The sequence below is a fragment of the Carcharodon carcharias genome, chromosome 1, assembly GCF_017639515.1.
Source record: "Carcharodon carcharias isolate sCarCar2 chromosome 1, sCarCar2.pri, whole genome shotgun sequence".
Classification (NCBI taxonomy): Eukaryota; Metazoa; Chordata; class Chondrichthyes; order Lamniformes; family Lamnidae; genus Carcharodon; species Carcharodon carcharias.
Window position 1 is genome coordinate 273,372,036 of NC_054467.1, and position 21,024 is coordinate 273,393,059.

Sequence of the window (21,024 nt, forward strand, 5' to 3'; positions counted from 1 at the left end):
GCTTCGAGATGTGGGAGTGGTCGATAAAGGACATGATGATGTTATTGAACGAGTCACTGCTCAGTGTGAACTTTACCTTAACTATCGCAAGGCACCACAGCGTCCTGTTGTGAGCTGCCACCAGCCAGGGAGTTTAACGATGCAGTGGCAATGGACATGAAAGTTTGGGACAAGGATAGGGGTATTTTTTTTACTACACTTCTTAGATATGGCAACCAGAATTAGTCTATCCACTGTGATACATATTAAAGACAAAAGGACCATTGTCGATAAGGTCATGGAGAAATGGGTAGGAACAGGATTAGGAACACCAACGAAGTTCCTCACAGATAATGGTGGGGAATTCGCCAATGAGGAATTTCGAGATGTACAAAAATGTAAACATCTTAGTTATGCACACCGCAGCTGAGATCCCATTTAATAATGCTCTTGTGAAAGAAACCATGCGGTAATAGATGACATGTTGCATAACATATTAGCTGACCAACCAGATTGTAAATTGCAAACAGCGCTGGCATGGGTGGGGCCAAGAATTCCCTACAAAACATTGGGGGGTACAGTCCGTATCAGTTGGTATGTGGAGGAAATCTGAAGTTACCTTTGGTGTTGTCAGATGCTCCCCCTGTTCTAGAAGGGACTAGCACTGGCTCCACCTTTACTGTCCATCTGAACACTTTGCATGCATGCGTTGTAGAGGGAGCTTTACTCTGTATCTAACCCTGTGCTGAATATGTCCTGGGTGTGTTTCATGGGGACAGTGTAGAGGGAGTTTTACTCTGTATCTAACCCCGTGCTGTACCTGTCCTGGGAGTGTTTGATGGAGACAGTGTAGAGGGAGTTTTACTCTGTATCTAACCCCGTGCTGTACTTGTCCTGGGAGTGTTTCATGGGAATGGTGTAGAGGGAGTTTTACTCTGTATCTAAGCCTGTGCTGTACCTGTCTTGGGAGTGTTTGATGGTGATGTGTAGAGGGAGCTTTACTCTGTATCTAACCCTGTGCTGTACCTGTCCTGGGAGTGTTTGATGGGGACAGTGTGGAGAGAGCTTTACTCTATATCTAACCCTGTGCTGTACCTGTCCTGGGAGTGTTTGATGGGGACAGTGTAGCTGGAGCTATCGGCAGTGTTGGCTGTCCCTTGATTTGAGGATGGCGTCTATCCAGGGCTGTAAATTCTGCTGCCAAGCTATGGGAAATGATTAACATATTCCACTGTCTTTCCTTCAACATATGGGAGGTGAACTATTTGACTGGGTTGGTATGGGTTTTGTTTTGGCATCATTGTTGGCTGCATGAGCTGCTTGTATACCCAATTGAAGAGCTCGAGAGTGGCTTGCAGATCTGGTGCATACTGCATAACAGTCATCCACAAACTGTAGATCATCCATGTCTGTGCTCGTCACTTAGTTTTGGAAAGGAGACGACTGAAGTTAAAGTGTTTTCCATCTTGGCAGGTAGTTAATACTCTCATCAGAGGACAGTTGATCATTGAGGTGAATAGTCTTTGTCAGCTAGATTGTGAATAGTATGTGGGCTATCACAAGAAGGAACTTTACTGCTATCTAACCCATGTTGTTCCTGACCTGGGAGTGTGTGATTAGTATGAAGGAAGCTTTATTGTGTAATGGAGTATTCACCATAGCTTCTATTTGAGGTGAGATGAATTGTTGGAGGCCACAGGTCTATTCGCTGTGAAAATGGAGTAATGCTGATTTCTGATCCCCTCTGGCAGGTCCCGTTGCCTGACTGCAACAGTGCCTGTGTGCAAGCAGTCCTGGACTTCCTATACACTGGTCAGTTGGTGTTGAATCACCAGGTGGATGCAGTTGAACTGATCGCATTTGCAGACCGTTTGTGCCTGTCTGGACTCGTTGCACTGGCAGGTAAATACCACCTTAGGTGCTCAGTTCAGGTGAACGTCTATTCGGTCACTCAGTACAGGTAAAAACTAATGCAGATTCTCAGCACAGGTAAACACAGACTCAGACATTTACTGCAGGTAAACACTAACACAGACACTCAATACAGGTAAACAACAATTCATTCATTAAGTACAGGTCAACAGCAGCTCATTCACTCACTACAGGTAAACACCAACTCCGACATTCGGTACAGGTAAATAGCAACTCAGTCACCCAGTACCGGCTAACACCAACTCAGTCATTCAGTACAGGTAAACACTGATTCAGAGACACAGTACAGGTAAACACCAGCTCAGGCGTACAATACAAGTAAAATCCAACTCAGACAGTTGAGGTAAACACCAACTCAGAAACTCAGTATGGGTAAACAGCAATTCACACACTCAGTACAGGAAACTACAACTCAGATACTCAGTACATTTAAGCACCAATTCAGTCACTCAGTTCAGGTTAACACTAACTCCGGCACTGTAATGAAGCTATTAATTGGAATTTTTTTTTAAATAGAGGTTTAGTCTGTGTGTGTTTGTGTGTGTGCTTTAATTGGATTAAAACCAGCTAGTCTAGGTGCTTTGCTGTATAGTAGTTTTGAGATGTAAACAGAGGTAGAGGGGATATTTGCATTTTGTTGAATAAACCATTCAAGAGTGGGAGTGAAATCTTGCACCTTTCTAGGAGACACCAAGCAATGTTTATATGAGTAATAAAGTTGTTGCTGTGAAAAGGGTTTTATTGTTAGAAGAGGTGGAGTCCAGAGGACCTGGTGATACAATGAGAATTTACATTCAAAGGGAAGCGCTGGGTTTAACTTCAGCAGTTGTGTGTGTGCAGAGCGGAGGCTTGTAACATCAAAGCAGCTGTAAGCCTCCAGCTGTTTGCAAAGGAAACAAAGTAATTTGTAAAGTGAAAATGCTTTGCCTGGTGTCTGCTTAAAGTCTATGTGTTGTTGTTGCCTTAGTGGAGATTAGTTTGGGAACTTGTTAGTTTATGAAAGTAGTCATTTGTAGCCATGTTGCATCTGTTTAATACCTTGTTGTAATTTAATGAATGTCTCATGTAGTTTAATATAAAACCCCTCAAACTGGTGGTCTTAATCCTGAATTCAGAGTTGCATCTCAAACATACCAATTGAAAATATAGGTTATGACAGTTGTTTAAAGTTTCCCTCTGGGATTTTAAATAACTCAGCCTTTAAAAGCTGTTGTGTCGTAACAGGCACTCGGTACAGGTAAACTCAAATTCAGGCACTCAGTACAGGTAAACTCAAATTCAGGCACTCAGTACAGGTAAACTCAAATTCGGAGACTCAGTACAGGGAAACACCGACTCAGACACTCAGTACAGGGAAACACCGACTCAGACACCCAGTACAGGGAAACACCGACTCAGACACTCAGTACAGGGAAACACAGACTCAGACACTCGTACAGGGAAACACAGACTCAGACACTCAGTACAGGGAAACACAGACTCAGACACTCAGTACAAGTAAACACAGACTCAGACACTCAGTACAGGGATACACCGACTCAGACACTCAGTACAGGGAAGCACAGACTCAGACACTCAGTACAGGGAAACACAGACTCAGACACTCAGTACAGGGAAACACAGACTCAGACACTCAGTACAGGGAAACACAGACTCAGACACTCAGTACAGGGAAACACAGACTCAGACACTCAGTACAGGGAAACACAGACTCAGACACTCAGTACAGGGGAACACCGACTCAGACACTCAGTACAGGGAAACACAGACTCAGACACTCAGTACAGGGAAACACAGACTCAGAAACTCAGTACAGGGAAACACCGACTCAGACACTCAGCACAGGGAAACACAGACTCAGACACTCAGTACAGGGAAACACAGACTCAGACACTCAGTACAGGGAAACACCGACTCAGACACTCAGTACAGGGAAACACAGACTCAGACACTCAGTACAGGGAAACACCGATTCAGACACTAAGTACAGGGAAACACAGACTCAGACACTCAGTACAGGGAAACACCGACTCAGACACTCAGTACAGGGAAACACAGACTCAGACACTCAGTACAGGGAAACACAGACTCAGACACTCAGTACAGTGAAACACAGACTCAGACACTCAGTACAGGGAAACACAGACTCAGACACTCAGTACAGGAAACACAGACTCAGACACTCAGTACAAGTAAACACAGACTCAGACACTCAGTACAGGGAAACACAGACTCAGACACTCAGTACAGGGAAACACAGGCTCAGAAACTCAGTACAGGGAAACACCGACTCAGACACTCAGTACAGGGAAACACAGACTCAGACAATCAGTACAGGGAAACACAGACTCAGAAAATCAGTACAGGGAAACACCGACTCAGACACTCAGTACAGGGAAACACAGACTCAGACACTCAGTACAGGGAAACACAGACTCAGACACTCAGTACAGGGAAACACAGACTCAGACACTCAGTACAGTGAAACACAGACTCAGACACTCAGTACAGGGATACACAGACTCAGACACTCAGTACCGGGAAACACAGACTCAGACACTCAGTACAAGTAAACACCGACTCAGACATTTAGTACAGGGAAACACAGAATCAGACACTCAGTGCAGGGAAACACAGACTCAGACACTCAGTACAGGGAAACACAGACTAAGACACTCAGTACAGGGAAACACAGACTCAGACACTCAGTACAAGTAAGCACAGACTCAGACACTCAGCACAGGGAAACACAGACTCAGACACTCAGTACAGGGAAACACAGACTCAGACACTCAGTACAGGGAAACACAGACTCAGACACTCAGTACAGGGAAACACAGACTGAGACACTCAGTACAGGGATACAGAGACTCACACTCAGTACAGGGATACAGAGACTCAGACACTCAGTACAGGGATACACAGACTCAGACACACAGTACAGGGAAACACCGACTGAGACACTCAGTACTGGGAAACACAGACTCAGACACTCAGTACAGGGAAACACCGACTCAGACACTCAGTACATGGAAACACAGACTCAGACACTCAGTACAGGGAAACACAGACTCAGACACTCAGTACAGGGAAACACCGACTCAGACACTCAGTACAGGGAAACACAGACTCAGACACTCAGTACAGGGAAACACAGACTCAGACACTCAGTACAGGGAAACACAGACTCAGACACTCAGTACAGGGAAACACAGACTCAGACACTCAGTACAGGGAAACACAGACTCAGACACTCAGTACAGGGAAACACAGACTCAGACACTCAGTACAGGGAAACACAGACTCAGACACTCAGTACAGGGAAACACAGACTCAGACACTCAGTACAGGGAAACACAGACTCAGACACTCAGTACAGGGAAACACAGACTCAGACACTCAGTACAGGGAAACACCGACTCAGACACTCAGTACAGGGAAACACAGACTCAGACACTCAGTACAGGGAAACACAGACTCAGACACTCAGTACAGGGAAACACAGACTCAGACACTCAGTACAGGGAAACACAGACTCAGACACTCAGTACAGGGAAACACAGACTCAGACACTCAGTACAGGGAAACACAGACTCAGACACTCAGTACAGGGAAACACAGACTCAGACACTCAGTACAGGGAAACACAGACTCAGACACTCAGTACAGGGAAACACAGACTCAGACACTCAGTACAGGGAAACACAGACTCAGACACTCAGTACAGGGAAACACAGACTCAGACACTCAGTACAGGGAAACACAGACTCAGACACTCAGTACAGGGAAACACAGACTCAGACACTCAGTACAGGGAAACACAGACTCAGACACTCAGTACAGGGAAACACAGACTCAGACACTCAGTACAGGGAAACACAGACTCAGACACTCAGTACAGGGAAACACAGACTCAGACACTCAGTACAGGGAAACACAGACTCAGACACTCAGTACAGGGAAACACAGACTCAGACACTCAGTACAGGGAAACACAGACTCAGACACTCAGTACAGGGAAACACAGACTCAGACACTCAGTACAGGGAAACACAGACTCAGACACTCAGTACAGGGAAACACAGACTCAGACACTCAGTACAGGGAAACACAGACTCAGACACTCAGTACAGGGAAACACAGACTCAGACACTCAGTACAGGGAAACACAGACTCAGACACTCAGTACAGGGAAACACAGACTCAGACACTCAGTACAGGGAAACACAGACTCAGACACTCAGTACAGGGAAACACAGACTCAGACACTCAGTACAGGGAAACACAGACTCAGACACTCAGTACAGGGAAACACAGACTCAGACACTCAGTACAGGGAAACACAGACTCAGACACTCAGTACAGGGAAACACAGACTCAGACACTCAGTACAGGGAAACACAGACTCAGACACTCAGTACAGGGAAACACAGACTCAGACACTCAGTACAGGGAAACACAGACTCAGACACTCAGTACAGGGAAACACAGACTCAGACACTCAGTACAGGGAAACACAGACTCAGACACTCAGTACAGGGAAACACAGACTCAGACACTCAGTACAGGGAAACACAGACTCAGACACTCAGTACAGGGAAACACAGACTCAGACACTCAGTACAGGGAAACACAGACTCAGACACTCAGTACAGGGAAACACAGACTCAGACACTCAGTACAGGGAAACACAGACTCAGACACTCAGTACAGGGAAACACAGACTCAGACACTCAGTACAGGGAAACACAGACTCAGACACTCAGTACAGGGAAACACAGACTCAGACACTCAGTACAGGGAAACACAGACTCAGACACTCAGTACAGGGAAACACAGACTCAGACACTCAGTACAGGGAAACACAGACTCAGACACTCAGTACAGGGAAACACAGACTCAGACACTCAGTACAGGGAAACACAGACTCAGACACTCAGTACAGGGAAACACAGACTCAGACACTCAGTACAGGGAAACACAGACTCAGACACTCAGTACAGGGAAACACAGACTCAGACACTCAGTACAGGGAAACACAGACTCAGACACTCAGTACAGGGAAACACAGACTCAGACACTCAGTACAGGGAAACACAGACTCAGACACTCAGTACAGGGAAACACAGACTCAGACACTCAGTACAGGGAAACACAGACTCAGACACTCAGTACAGGGAAACACAGACTCAGACACTCAGTACAGGGAAACACAGACTCAGACACTCAGTACAGGGAAACACAGACTCAGACACTCAGTACAGGGAAACACAGACTCAGACACTCAGTACAGGGAAACACAGACTCAGACACTCAGTACAGGGAAACACAGACTCAGACACTCAGTACAGGGAAACACAGACTCAGACACTCAGTACAGGGAAACACAGACTCAGACACTCAGTACAGGGAAACACAGACTCAGACACTCAGTACAGGGAAACACAGACTCAGACACTCAGTACAGGGAAACACAGACTCAGACACTCAGTACAGGGAAACACAGACTCAGACACTCAGTACAGGGAAACACAGACTCAGACACTCAGTACAGGGAAACACAGACTCAGACACTCAGTACAGGGAAACACAGACTCAGACACTCAGTACAGGGAAACACAGACTCAGACACTCAGTACAGGGAAACACAGACTCAGACACTCAGTACAGGGAAACACAGACTCAGACACTCAGTACAGGGAAACACAGACTCAGACACTCAGTACAGGGAAACACAGACTCAGACACTCAGTACAGGGAAACACAGACTCAGACACTCAGTACAGGGAAACACAGACTCAGACACTCAGTACAGGGAAACACAGACTCAGACACTCAGTACAGGGAAACACAGACTCAGACACTCAGTACAGGGAAACACAGACTCAGACACTCAGTACAGGGAAACACAGACTCAGACACTCAGTACAGGGAAACACAGACTCAGACACTCAGTACAGGGAAACACAGACTCAGACACTCAGTACAGGGAAACACAGACTCAGACACTCAGTACAGGGAAACACAGACTCAGACACTCAGTACAGGGAAACACAGACTCAGACACTCAGTACAGGGAAACACAGACTCAGACACTCAGTACAGGGAAACACAGACTCAGACACTCAGTACAGGGAAACACAGACTCAGACACTCAGTACAGGGAAACACAGACTCAGACACTCAGTACAGGGAAACACAGACTCAGACACTCAGTACAGGGAAACACAGACTCAGACACTCAGTACAGGGAAACACAGACTCAGACACTCAGTACAGGGAAACACAGACTCAGACACTCAGTACAGGGAAACACAGACTCAGACACTCAGTACAGGGAAACACAGACTCAGACACTCAGTACAGGGAAACACAGACTCAGACACTCAGTACAGGGAAACACAGACTCAGACACTCAGTACAGGGAAACACAGACTCAGACACTCAGTACAGGGAAACACAGACTCAGACACTCAGTACAGGGAAACACAGACTCAGACACTCAGTACAGGGAAACACAGACTCAGACACTCAGTACAGGGAAACACAGACTCAGACACTCAGTACAGGGAAACACAGACTCAGACACTCAGTACAGGGAAACACAGACTCAGACACTCAGTACAGGGAAACACAGACTCAGACACTCAGTACAGGGAAACACAGACTCAGACACTCAGTACAGGGAAACACAGACTCAGACACTCAGTACAGGGAAACACAGACTCAGACACTCAGTACAGGGAAACACAGACTCAGACACTCAGTACAGGGAAACACAGACTCAGACACTCAGTACAGGGAAACACAGACTCAGACACTCAGTACAGGGAAACACAGACTCAGACACTCAGTACAGGGAAACACAGACTCAGACACTCAGTACAGGGAAACACAGACTCAGACACTCAGTACAGGGAAACACAGACTCAGACACTCAGTACAGGGAAACACAGACTCAGACACTCAGTACAGGGAAACACAGACTCAGACACTCAGTACAGGGAAACACAGACTCAGACACTCAGTACAGGGAAACACAGACTCAGACACTCAGTACAGGGAAACACAGACTCAGACACTCAGTACAGGGAAACACAGACTCAGACACTCAGTACAGGGAAACACAGACTCAGACACTCAGTACAGGGAAACACAGACTCAGACACTCAGTACAGGGAAACACAGACTCAGACACTCAGTACAGGGAAACACAGACTCAGACACTCAGTACAGGGAAACACAGACTCAGACACTCAGTACAGGGAAACACAGACTCAGACACTCAGTACAGGGAAACACAGACTCAGACACTCAGTACAGGGAAACACAGACTCAGACACTCAGTACAGGGAAACACAGACTCAGACACTCAGTACAGGGAAACACAGACTCAGACACTCAGTACAGGGAAACACAGACTCAGACACTCAGTACAGGGAAACACAGACTCAGACACTCAGTACAGGGAAACACAGACTCAGACACTCAGTACAGGGAAACACAGACTCAGACACTCAGTACAGGGAAACACAGACTCAGACACTCAGTACAGGGAAACACAGACTCAGACACTCAGTACAGGGAAACACAGACTCAGACACTCAGTACAGGGAAACACAGACTCAGACACTCAGTACAGGGAAACACAGACTCAGACACTCAGTACAGGGAAACACAGACTCAGACACTCAGTACAGGGAAACACAGACTCAGACACTCAGTACAGGGAAACACAGACTCAGACACTCAGTACAGGGAAACACAGACTCAGACACTCAGTACAGGGAAACACAGACTCAGACACTCAGTACAGGGAAACACAGACTCAGACACTCAGTACAGGGAAACACAGACTCAGACACTCAGTACAGGGAAACACAGACTCAGACACTCAGTACAGGGAAACACAGACTCAGACACTCAGTACAGGGAAACACAGACTCAGACACTCAGTACAGGGAAACACAGACTCAGACACTCAGTACAGGGAAACACAGACTCAGACACTCAGTACAGGGAAACACAGACTCAGACACTCAGTACAGGGAAACACAGACTCAGACACTCAGTACAGGGAAACACAGACTCAGACACTCAGTACAGGGAAACACAGACTCAGACACTCAGTACAGGGAAACACAGACTCAGACACTCAGTACAGGGAAACACAGACTCAGACACTCAGTACAGGGAAACACAGACTCAGACACTCAGTACAGGGAAACACAGACTCAGACACTCAGTACAGGGAAACACAGACTCAGACACTCAGTACAGGGAAACACAGACTCAGACACTCAGTACAGGGAAACACAGACTCAGACACTCAGTACAGGGAAACACAGACTCAGACACTCAGTACAGGGAAACACAGACTCAGACACTCAGTACAGGGAAACACAGACTCAGACACTCAGTACAGGGAAACACAGACTCAGACACTCAGTACAGGGAAACACAGACTCAGACACTCAGTACAGGGAAACACAGACTCAGACACTCAGTACAGGGAAACACAGACTCAGACACTCAGTACAGGGAAACACAGACTCAGACACTCAGTACAGGGAAACACAGACTCAGACACTCAGTACAGGGAAACACAGACTCAGACACTCAGTACAGGGAAACACAGACTCAGACACTCAGTACAGGGAAACACAGACTCAGACACTCAGTACAGGGAAACACAGACTCAGACACTCAGTACAGGGAAACACAGACTCAGACACTCAGTACAGGGAAACACAGACTCAGACACTCAGTACAGGGAAACACAGACTCAGACACTCAGTACAGGGAAACACAGACTCAGACACTCAGTACAGGGAAACACAGACTCAGACACTCAGTACAGGGAAACACAGACTCAGACACTCAGTACAGGGAAACACAGACTCAGACACTCAGTACAGGGAAACACAGACTCAGACACTCAGTACAGGGAAACACAGACTCAGACACTCAGTACAGGGAAACACAGACTCAGACACTCAGTACAGGGAAACACAGACTCAGACACTCAGTACAGGGAAACACCGACTCAGACACTCAGTACAGGGAAACACAGACTCAGACACTCAGTACAGGGAAACACAGACTCAGACACTCAGTACAGGGAAACACAGACTCAGACACTCAGTACAGGGAAACACAGACTCAGACACTCAGTACAGGGAAACACAGACTCAGACACTCAGTACAGGGAAACACAGACTCAGACACTCAGTACAGGGAAACACAGACTCAGACACTCAGTACAGGGAAACACAGACTCAGACACTCAGTACAGGGAAACACAGACTCAGACACTCAGTACAGGGAAACACAGACTCAGACACTCAGTACAGGGAAACACAGACTCAGACACTCAGTACAGGGAAACACAGACTCAGACACTCAGTACAGGGAAACACAGACTCAGACACTCAGTACAGGGAAACACAGACTCAGACACTCAGTACAGGGAAACACAGACTCAGACACTCAGTACCAGGAAACACAGACTCAGACACTCAGTACAGGGAAACACAGACTCAGACACTCAGTACAGGGAAACATAGACTCAGACACTCAGTATAGGGAGACACAGACTCAGACACTCAGTACAGGGATACACAGACTCAGACACTCAGTACAGGGAAACACAGACTCAGACACTCAGTACAGGGAAACACAGACTCAGACACTCAGTACAGGGAAACACAGACTCAGACACTCAGTACAGGGAAACACAGACTCAGACACTCAGTACAGGGAAACACAGACTCAGACACTCAGTACAGGGAAACACAGACTCAGACACTCAGTACAGGGAAACACAGACTCAGACACTCAGTACAGGGAAACACAGACTCAGACACTCAGTACAGGGAAACACAGACTCAGACACTCAGTACAGGGAAACACAGACTCAGACACTCAGTACAGGGATACACAGACTCAGACACTCAGTACAGGGAAACACAGACTCAGACACTCAGTACAGGGAAACACAGACTCAGACACTCAGTACAGGGAAACACAGACTCAGACACTCAGTACAGGGAAAGACAGACTCAGACACTCAGTACAGGGAAACACAGACTCAGACACTCAGTGCAGTGCAACACAGACTCAGACACTCAGTACAGGGAAACACAGACTCAGACACTCAGTACAGGGAAACACAGAATCGGACACTCAGTACAGGGAAACGCAGGCTCAGACACTCAGTACAGGGAAACACAGACTCAGACACTCAGTACAGGGAAACACAGACTCAGACACTCAGTACAGGGAAACACAGACTCAGACACTCAGTACAGGGAAACACAGACTCAGACACTCAGTACAGGGAAACACAGACTCAGACACTCAGTACCGGGAAACACAGACTCAGACACTCAGTACAGGGAAACACATACTCAGACACTCAGTACAGTGAAACACAGACTCAGACACTCAGTACAGGGAAACACAGACTCAGACACTCAGTACAGGGAAACACAGACTCAGACACTCAGTACAGGGAAACACAGACTCAGACACTCAGTACAAGGAAACACAGACTCAGACACTCAGTACAGGGAAACACAGACTCAGACACTCAGTACAGGGAAACACAGACTCAGACACTCAGTACAGGGAAACACAGACTCAGACACTCAGTACAGGGAAACACAGACTCAGACACTCAGTACAGGGAAACACAGACTCAGACACTCAGTACAGGGAAACACAGACTCAGACACTCAGTACAGGGAAACACAGACTCAGACACTCAGTACAGGGAAACACAGACTCAGACACTCAGTACAGGGAAACACAGACTCAGACACTCAGTACAGGGAAACACAGACTCAGACACTCAGTACAGGGAAACACAGACTCAGACACTCAGTACAGGGAAACACAGACTCAGACACTCAGTACAGGGAAACACAGACTCAGACACTCAGTACAGGGAAACACAGACTCAGACACTCAGTACAGGGAAACACAGACTCAGACACTCAGTACAGGGAAACACAGACTCAGACACTCAGTACAGGGAAACACAGACTCAGACACTCAGTACAGGGAAACACAGACTCAGACACTCAGTACAGGGAAACACAGACTCAGACACTCAGTACAGGGAAACACAGACTCAGACACTCAGTACAGGGAAACACAGACTCAGACACTCAGTACAGGGAAACACAGACTCAGACACTCAGTACAGGGAAACACAGACTCAGACACTCAGTACAGGGAAACACAGACTCAGACACTCAGTACAGGGAAACACAGACTCAGACACTCAGTACAGGGAAACACAGACTCAGACACTCAGTACAGGGAAACACAGACTCAGACACTCAGTACAGGGAAACACAGACTCAGACACTCAGTACAGGGAAACACAGACTCAGACACTCAGTACAGGGAAACACAGACTCAGACACTCAGTACAGGGAAACACAGACTCAGACACTCAGTACAGGGAAACACAGACTCAGACACTCAGTACAGGGAAACACAGACTCAGACACTCAGTACAGGGAAACACAGACTCAGACACTCAGTACAGGGAAACACAGACTCAGACACTCAGTACAGGGAAACACAGACTCAGACACTCAGTACAGGGAAACACAGACTCAGACACTCAGTACAGGGAAACACAGACTCAGACACTCAGTACAGGGAAACACAGACTCAGACACTCAGTACAGGGAAACACAGACTCAGACACTCAGTACAGGGAAACACAGACTCAGACACTCAGTACAGGGAAACACAGACTCAGACACTCAGTACAGGGAAACACAGACTCAGACACTCAGTACAGGGAAACACAGACTCAGACACTCAGTACAGGGAAACACAGACTCAGACACTCAGTACAGGGAAACACAGACTCAGACACTCAGTACAGGGAAACACAGACTCAGACACTCAGTACAGGGAAACACAGACTCAGACACTCAGTACAGGGAAACACAGACTCAGACACTCAGTACAGGGAAACACAGACTCAGACACTCAGTACAGGGAAACACAGACTCAGACACTCAGTACAGGGAAACACAGACTCAGACACTCAGTACAGGGAAACACAGACTCAGACACTCAGTACAGGGAAACACAGACTCAGACACTCAGTACAGGGAAACACAGACTCAGACACTCAGTACAGGGAAACACAGACTCAGACACTCAGTACAGGGAAACACAGACTCAGACACTCAGTACAGGGAAACACAGACTCAGACACTCAGTACAGGGAAACACAGACTCAGACACTCAGTACAGGGAAACACAGACTCAGACACTCAGTACAGGGAAACACAGACTCAGACACTCAGTACAGGGAAACACAGACTCAGACACTCAGTACAGGGAAACACAGACTCAGACACTCAGTACAGGGAAACACAGACTCAGACACTCAGTACAGGGAAACACAGACTCAGACACTCAGTACAGGGAAACACAGACTCAGACACTCAGTACAGGGAAACACAGACTCAGACACTCAGTACAGGGAAACACAGACTCAGACACTCAGTACAGGGAAACACAGACTCAGACACTCAGTACAGGGAAACACAGACTCAGACACTCAGTACAGGGAAACACAGACTCAGACACTCAGTACAGGGAAACACAGACTCAGACACTCAGTACAGGGAAACACAGACTCAGACACTCAGTACAGGGAAACACAGACTCAGACACTCAGTACAGGGAAACACAGACTCAGACACTCAGTACAGGGAAACACAGACTCAGACACTCAGTACAGGGAAACACAGACTCAGACACTCAGTACAGGGAAACACAGACTCAGACACTCAGTACAGGGAAACACAGACTCAGACACTCAGTACAGGGAAACACAGACTCAGACACTCAGTACAGGGAAACACAGACTCAGACACTCAGTACAGGGAAACACAGACTCAGACACTCAGTACAGGGAAACACAGACTCAGACACTCAGTACAGGGAAACACAGACTCAGACACTCAGTACAGGGAAACACAGACTCAGACACTCAGTACAGGGAAACACAGACTCAGACACTCAGTACAGGGAAACACAGACTCAGACACTCAGTACAGGGAAACACAGACTCAGACACTCAGTACAGGGAAACACAGACTCAGACACTCAGTACAGGGAAACACAGACTCAGACACTCAGTACAGGGAAACACAGACTCAGACACTCAGTACAGGGAAACACAGACTCAGACACTCAGTACAGGGAAACACAGACTCAGACACTCAGTACAGGGAAACACAGACTCAGACACTCAGTACAGGGAAACACAGACTCAGACACTCAGTACAGGGAAACACAGACTCAGACACTCAGTACAGGGAAACACAGACTCAGACACTCAGTACAGGGAAACACAGACTCAGACACTCAGTACAGGGAAACACAGACTCAGACACTCAGTACAGGGAAACACAGACTCAGACACTCAGTACAGGGAAACACAGACTCAGACACTCAGTACAGGGAAACACAGACTCAGACACTCAGTACAGGGAAACACAGACTCAGACACTCAGTACAGGGAAACACAGACTCAGACACTCAGTACAGGGAAACACAGACTCAGACACTCAGTACAGGGAAACACAGACTCAGACACTCAGTACAGGGAAACACAGACTCAGACACTCAGTACAGGGAAACACAGACTCAGACACTCAGTACAGGGAAACACAGACTCAGACACTCAGTACAGGGAAACACAGACTCAGACACTCAGTACAGGGAAACACAGACTCAGACACTCAGTACAGGGAAACACAGACTCAGACACTCAGTACAGGGAAACACAGACTCAGACACTCAGTACAGGGAAACACAGACTCAGACACTCAGTACAGGGAAACACAGACTCAGACACTCAGTACAGGGAAACACAGACTCAGACACTCAGTACAGGGAAACACAGACTCAGACACTCAGTACAGGGAAACACAGACTCAGACACTCAGTACAGGGAAACACAGACTCAGACACTCAGTACAGGGAAACACAGACTCAGACACTCAGTACAGGGAAACACAGACTCAGACACTCAGTACAGGGAAACACAGACTCAGACACTCAGTACAGGGAAACACAGACTCAGACACTCAGTACAGGGAAACACAGACTCAGACACTCAGTACAGGGAAACACAGACTCAGACACTCAGTACAGGGAAACACAGACTCAGACACTCAGTACAGGGAAACACAGACTCAGACACTCAGTACAGGGAAACACAGACTCAGACACTCAGTACAGGGAAACACAGACTCAGACACTCAGTACAGGGAAACACAGACTCAGACACTCAGTACAGGGAAACACAGACTCAGACACTCAGTACAGGGAAACACAGACTCAGACACTCAGTACAGGGAAACACAGACTCAGACACTCAGTACAGGGAAACACAGACTCAGACACTCAGTACAGGGAAACACAGACTCAGACACTCAGTACAGGGAAACACAGACTCAGACACTCAGTACAGGGAAACACAGACTCAGACACTCAGTACAGGGAAACACAGACTCAGACACTCAGTACAGGGAAACACAGACTCAGACACTCAGTACAGGGAAACACAGACTCAGACACTCAGTACAGGGAAACACAGACTCAGACACTCAGTACAGGGAAACACAGACTCAGACACTCAGTACAGGGAAACACAGACTCAGACACTCAGTACAGGGAAACACAGACTCAGACACTCAGTACAGGGAAACACAGACTCAGACACTCAGTACAGGGAAACACAGACTCAGACACTCAGTACAGGGAAACACAGACTCAGACACTCAGTACAGGGAAACACAGACTCAGACACTCAGTACAGGGAAACACAGACTCAGACACTCAGTACAGGGAAACACAGACTCAGACACTCAGTACAGGGAAACACAGACTCAGACACTCAGTACAGGGAAACACAGACTCAGACACTCAGTACAGGGAAACACAGACTCAGACACTCAGTACAGGGAAACACAGACTCAGACACTCAGTACAGGGAAACACAGACTCAGACACTCAGTACAGGGAAACACAGACTCAGACACTCAGTACAGGGAAACACAGACTCAGACACTCAGTACAGGGAAACACAGACTCAGACACTCAGTACAGGGAAACACAGACTCAGACACTCAGTACAGGGAAACACAGACTCAGACACTCAGTACAGGGAAACACAGACTCAGACACTCAGTACAGGGAAACACAGACTCAGACACTCAGTACAGGGAAACACAGACTCAGACACTCAGTACAGGGAAACACAGACTCAGACACTCAGTACAGGGAAACACAGACTCAGACACTCAGTACAGGGAAACACAGACTCAGACACTCAGTACAGGGAAACACAGACTCAGACACTCAGTACAGGGAAACACAGACTCAGACACTCAGTACAGGGAAACACAGACTCAGACACTCAGTACAGGGAAACACAGACTCAGACACTCAGTACAGGGAAACACAGACTCAGACACTCAGTACAGGGAAACACAGACTCAGACACTCAGTACAGGGAAACACAGACTCAGACACTCAGTACAGGGAAACACAGACTCAGACACTCAGTACAGGGAAACACAGACTCAGACACTCAGTACAGGGAAACACAGACTCAGACACTCAGTACAGGGAAACACAGACTCAGACACTCAGTACAGGGAAACACAGACTCAGACACTCAGTACAGGGAAACACAGACTCAGACACTCAGTACAGGGAAACACAGACTCAGACACTCAGTACAGGGAAACACAGACTCAGACACTCAGTACAGGGAAACACAGACTCAGACACTCAGTACAGGGAAACACAGACTCAGACACTCAGTACAGGGAAACACAGACTCAGACACTCAGTACAGGGAAACACAGACTCAGACACTCAGTACAGGGAAACACAGACTCAGACACTCAGTACAGGGAAACACAGACTCAGACACTCAGTACAGGGAAACACAGACTCAGACACTCAGTACAGGGAAACACAGACTCAGACACTCAGTACAGGGAAACACAGACTCAGACACTCAGTACAGGGAAACACAGACTCAGACACTCAGTACAGGGAAACACAGACTCAGACACTCAGTACAGGGAAACACAGACTCAGACACTCAGTACAGGGAAACACAGACTCAGACACTCAGTACAGGGAAACACAGACTCAGACACTCAGTACAGGGAAACACAGACTCAGACACTCAGTACAGGGAAACACAGACTCAGACACTCAGTACAGGGAAACACAGACTCAGACACTCAGTACAGGGAAACACAGACTCAGACACTCAGTACAGGGAAACACAGACTCAGACACTCAGTACAGGGAAACACAGACTCAGACACTCAGTACAGGGAAACACAGACTCAGACACTCAGTACAGGGAAACACAGACTCAGACACTCAGTACAGGGAAACACAGACTCAGACACTCAGTACAGGGAAACACAGACTCAGACACTCAGTACAGGGAAACACAGACTCAGACACTCAGTACAGGGAAACACAGACTCAGACACTCAGTACAGGGAAACACAGACTCAGACACTCAGTACAGGGAAACACAGACTCAGACACTCAGTACAGGGAAACACAGACTCAGACACTCAGTACAGGGAAACACAGACTCAGACACTCAGTACAGGGAAACACAGACTCAGACACTCAGTACAGGGAAACACAGACTCAGACACTCAGTACAGGGAAACACAGACTCAGACACTCAGTACAGGGAAACACAGACTCAGACACTCAGTACAGGGAAACACAGACTCAGACACTCAGTACAGGGAAACACAGACTCAGACACTCAGTACAGGGAAACACAGACTCAGACACTCAGTACAGGGAAACACAGACTCAGACACTCAGTACAGGGAAACACAGACTCAGACACTCAGTACAGGGAAACACAGACTCAGACACTCAGTACAGGGAAACACAGACTCAGACACTCAGTACAGGGAAACACAGACTCAGACACTCAGTACAGGGAAACACAGACTCAGACACTCAGTACAGGGAAACACAGACTCAGACACTCAGTACAGGGAAACACAGACTCAGACACTCAGTACAGGGAAACACAGACTCAGACACTCAGTACAGGGAAACACAGACTCAGACACTCAGTACAGGGAAACACAGACTCAGACACTCAGTACAGGGAAACACAGACTCAGACACTCAGTACAGGGAAACACAGACTCAGACACTCAGTACAGGGAAACACAGACTCAGACACTCAGTACAGGGAAACACAGACTCAGACACTCAGTACAGGGAAACACAGACTCAGACACTCAGTACAGGGAAACACAGACTCAGACACTCAGTACAGGGAAACACAGACTCAGACACTCAGTACAGGGAAACACAGACTCAGACACTCAGTACAGGGAAACACAGACTCAGACACTCAGTACAGGGAAACACAGACTCAGACACTCAGTACAGGGAAACACAGACTCAGACACTCAGTACAGGGAAACACAGACTCAGACACTCAGTACAGGGAAACACAGACTCAGACACTCAGTACAGGGAAACACAGACTCAGACACTCAGTACAGGGAAACACAGACTCAGACACTCAGTACAGGGAAACACAGACTCAGACACTCAGTACAGGGAAACACAGACTCAGACACTCAGTACAGGGAAACACAGACTCAGACACTCAGTACAGGGAAACACAGACTCAGACACTCAGTACAGGGAAACACAGACTCAGACACTCAGTACAGGGAAACACAGACTCAGACACTCAGTACAGGGAAACACAGACTCAGACACTCAGTACAGGGAAACACAGACTCAGACACTCAGTACAGGGAAACACAGACTCAGACACTCAGTACAGGGAAACACAGACTCAGACACTCAGTACAGGGAAACACAGACTCAGACACTCAGTACAGGGAAACACAGACTCAGACACTCAGTACAGGGAAACACAGACTCAGACACTCAGTACAGGGAAACACAGACTCAGACACTCAGTACAGGGAAACACAGACTCAGACACTCAGTACAGGGAAACACAGACTCAGACACTCAGTACAGGGAAACACAGACTCAGACACTCAGTACAGGGAAACACAGACTCAGACACTCAGTACAGGGAAACACAGACTCAGACACTCAGTACAGGGAAACACAGACTCAGACACTCAGTACAGGGAAACACAGACTCAGACACTCAGTACAGGGAAACACAGACTCAGACACTCAGTACAGGGAAACACAGACTCAGACACTCAGTACAGGGAAACACAGACTCAGACACTCAGTACAGGGAAACACAGACTCAGACACTCAGTACAGGGAAACACAGACTCAGACACTCAGTACAGGGAAACACAGACTCAGACACTCAGTACAGGGAAACACAGACTCAGACACTCAGTACAGGGAAACACAGACTCAGACACTCAGTACAGGGAAACACAGACTCAGACACTCAGTACAGGGAAACACAGACTCAGACACTCAGTACAGGGAAACACAGACTCAGACACTCAGTACAGGGAAACACAGACTCAGACACTCAGTACAGGGAAACACAGACTCAGACACTCAGTACAGGGAAACACAGACTCAGACACTCAGTACAGGGAAACACAGACTCAGACACTCAGTACAGGGAAACACAGACTCAGACACTCAGTACAGGGAAACACAGACTCAGACACTCAGTACAGGGAAACACAGACTCAGACACTCAGTACAGGGAAACACAGACTCAGACACTCAGTACAGGGAAACACAGACTCAGACACTCAGTACAGGGAAACACAGACTCAGACACTCAGTACAGGGAAACACAGACTCAGACACTCAGTACAGGGAAACACAGACTCAGACACTCAGTACAGGGAAACACAGACTCAGACACTCAGTACAGGGAAACACAGACTCAGACACTCAGTACAGGGAAACACAGACTCAGACACTCAGTACAGGGAAACACAGACTCAGACACTCAGTACAGGGAAACACAGACTCAGACACTCAGTACAGGGAAACACAGACTCAGACACTCAGTACAGGGAAACACAGACTCAG

The 21,024-nt window shown here is 47.5% G+C and overlaps 1 protein-coding gene across 3 annotated transcripts in view; it reads left to right on the forward strand.

The window, feature by feature from the left end:
* The window catches only part of LOC121281698 (rho-related BTB domain-containing protein 2-like), a 443,351-nt gene that overhangs the window by 345,502 nt on the left and 76,825 nt on the right, over positions 1 to 21,024 (forward strand). For 2 of the 3 annotated variants that reach the window (XM_041194627.1, XM_041194629.1), the window contains exon 7: positions 1,731 to 1,881. The exons of the other annotated variant lie outside the window; for it this stretch is intronic. In XM_041194627.1, the coding sequence (XP_041050561.1) occupies positions 1,731 to 1,881 (151 nt within the window). The remainder of the gene's footprint in view (positions 1 to 1,730; positions 1,882 to 21,024) is intronic. 3 annotated transcript variants of the gene reach the window in all.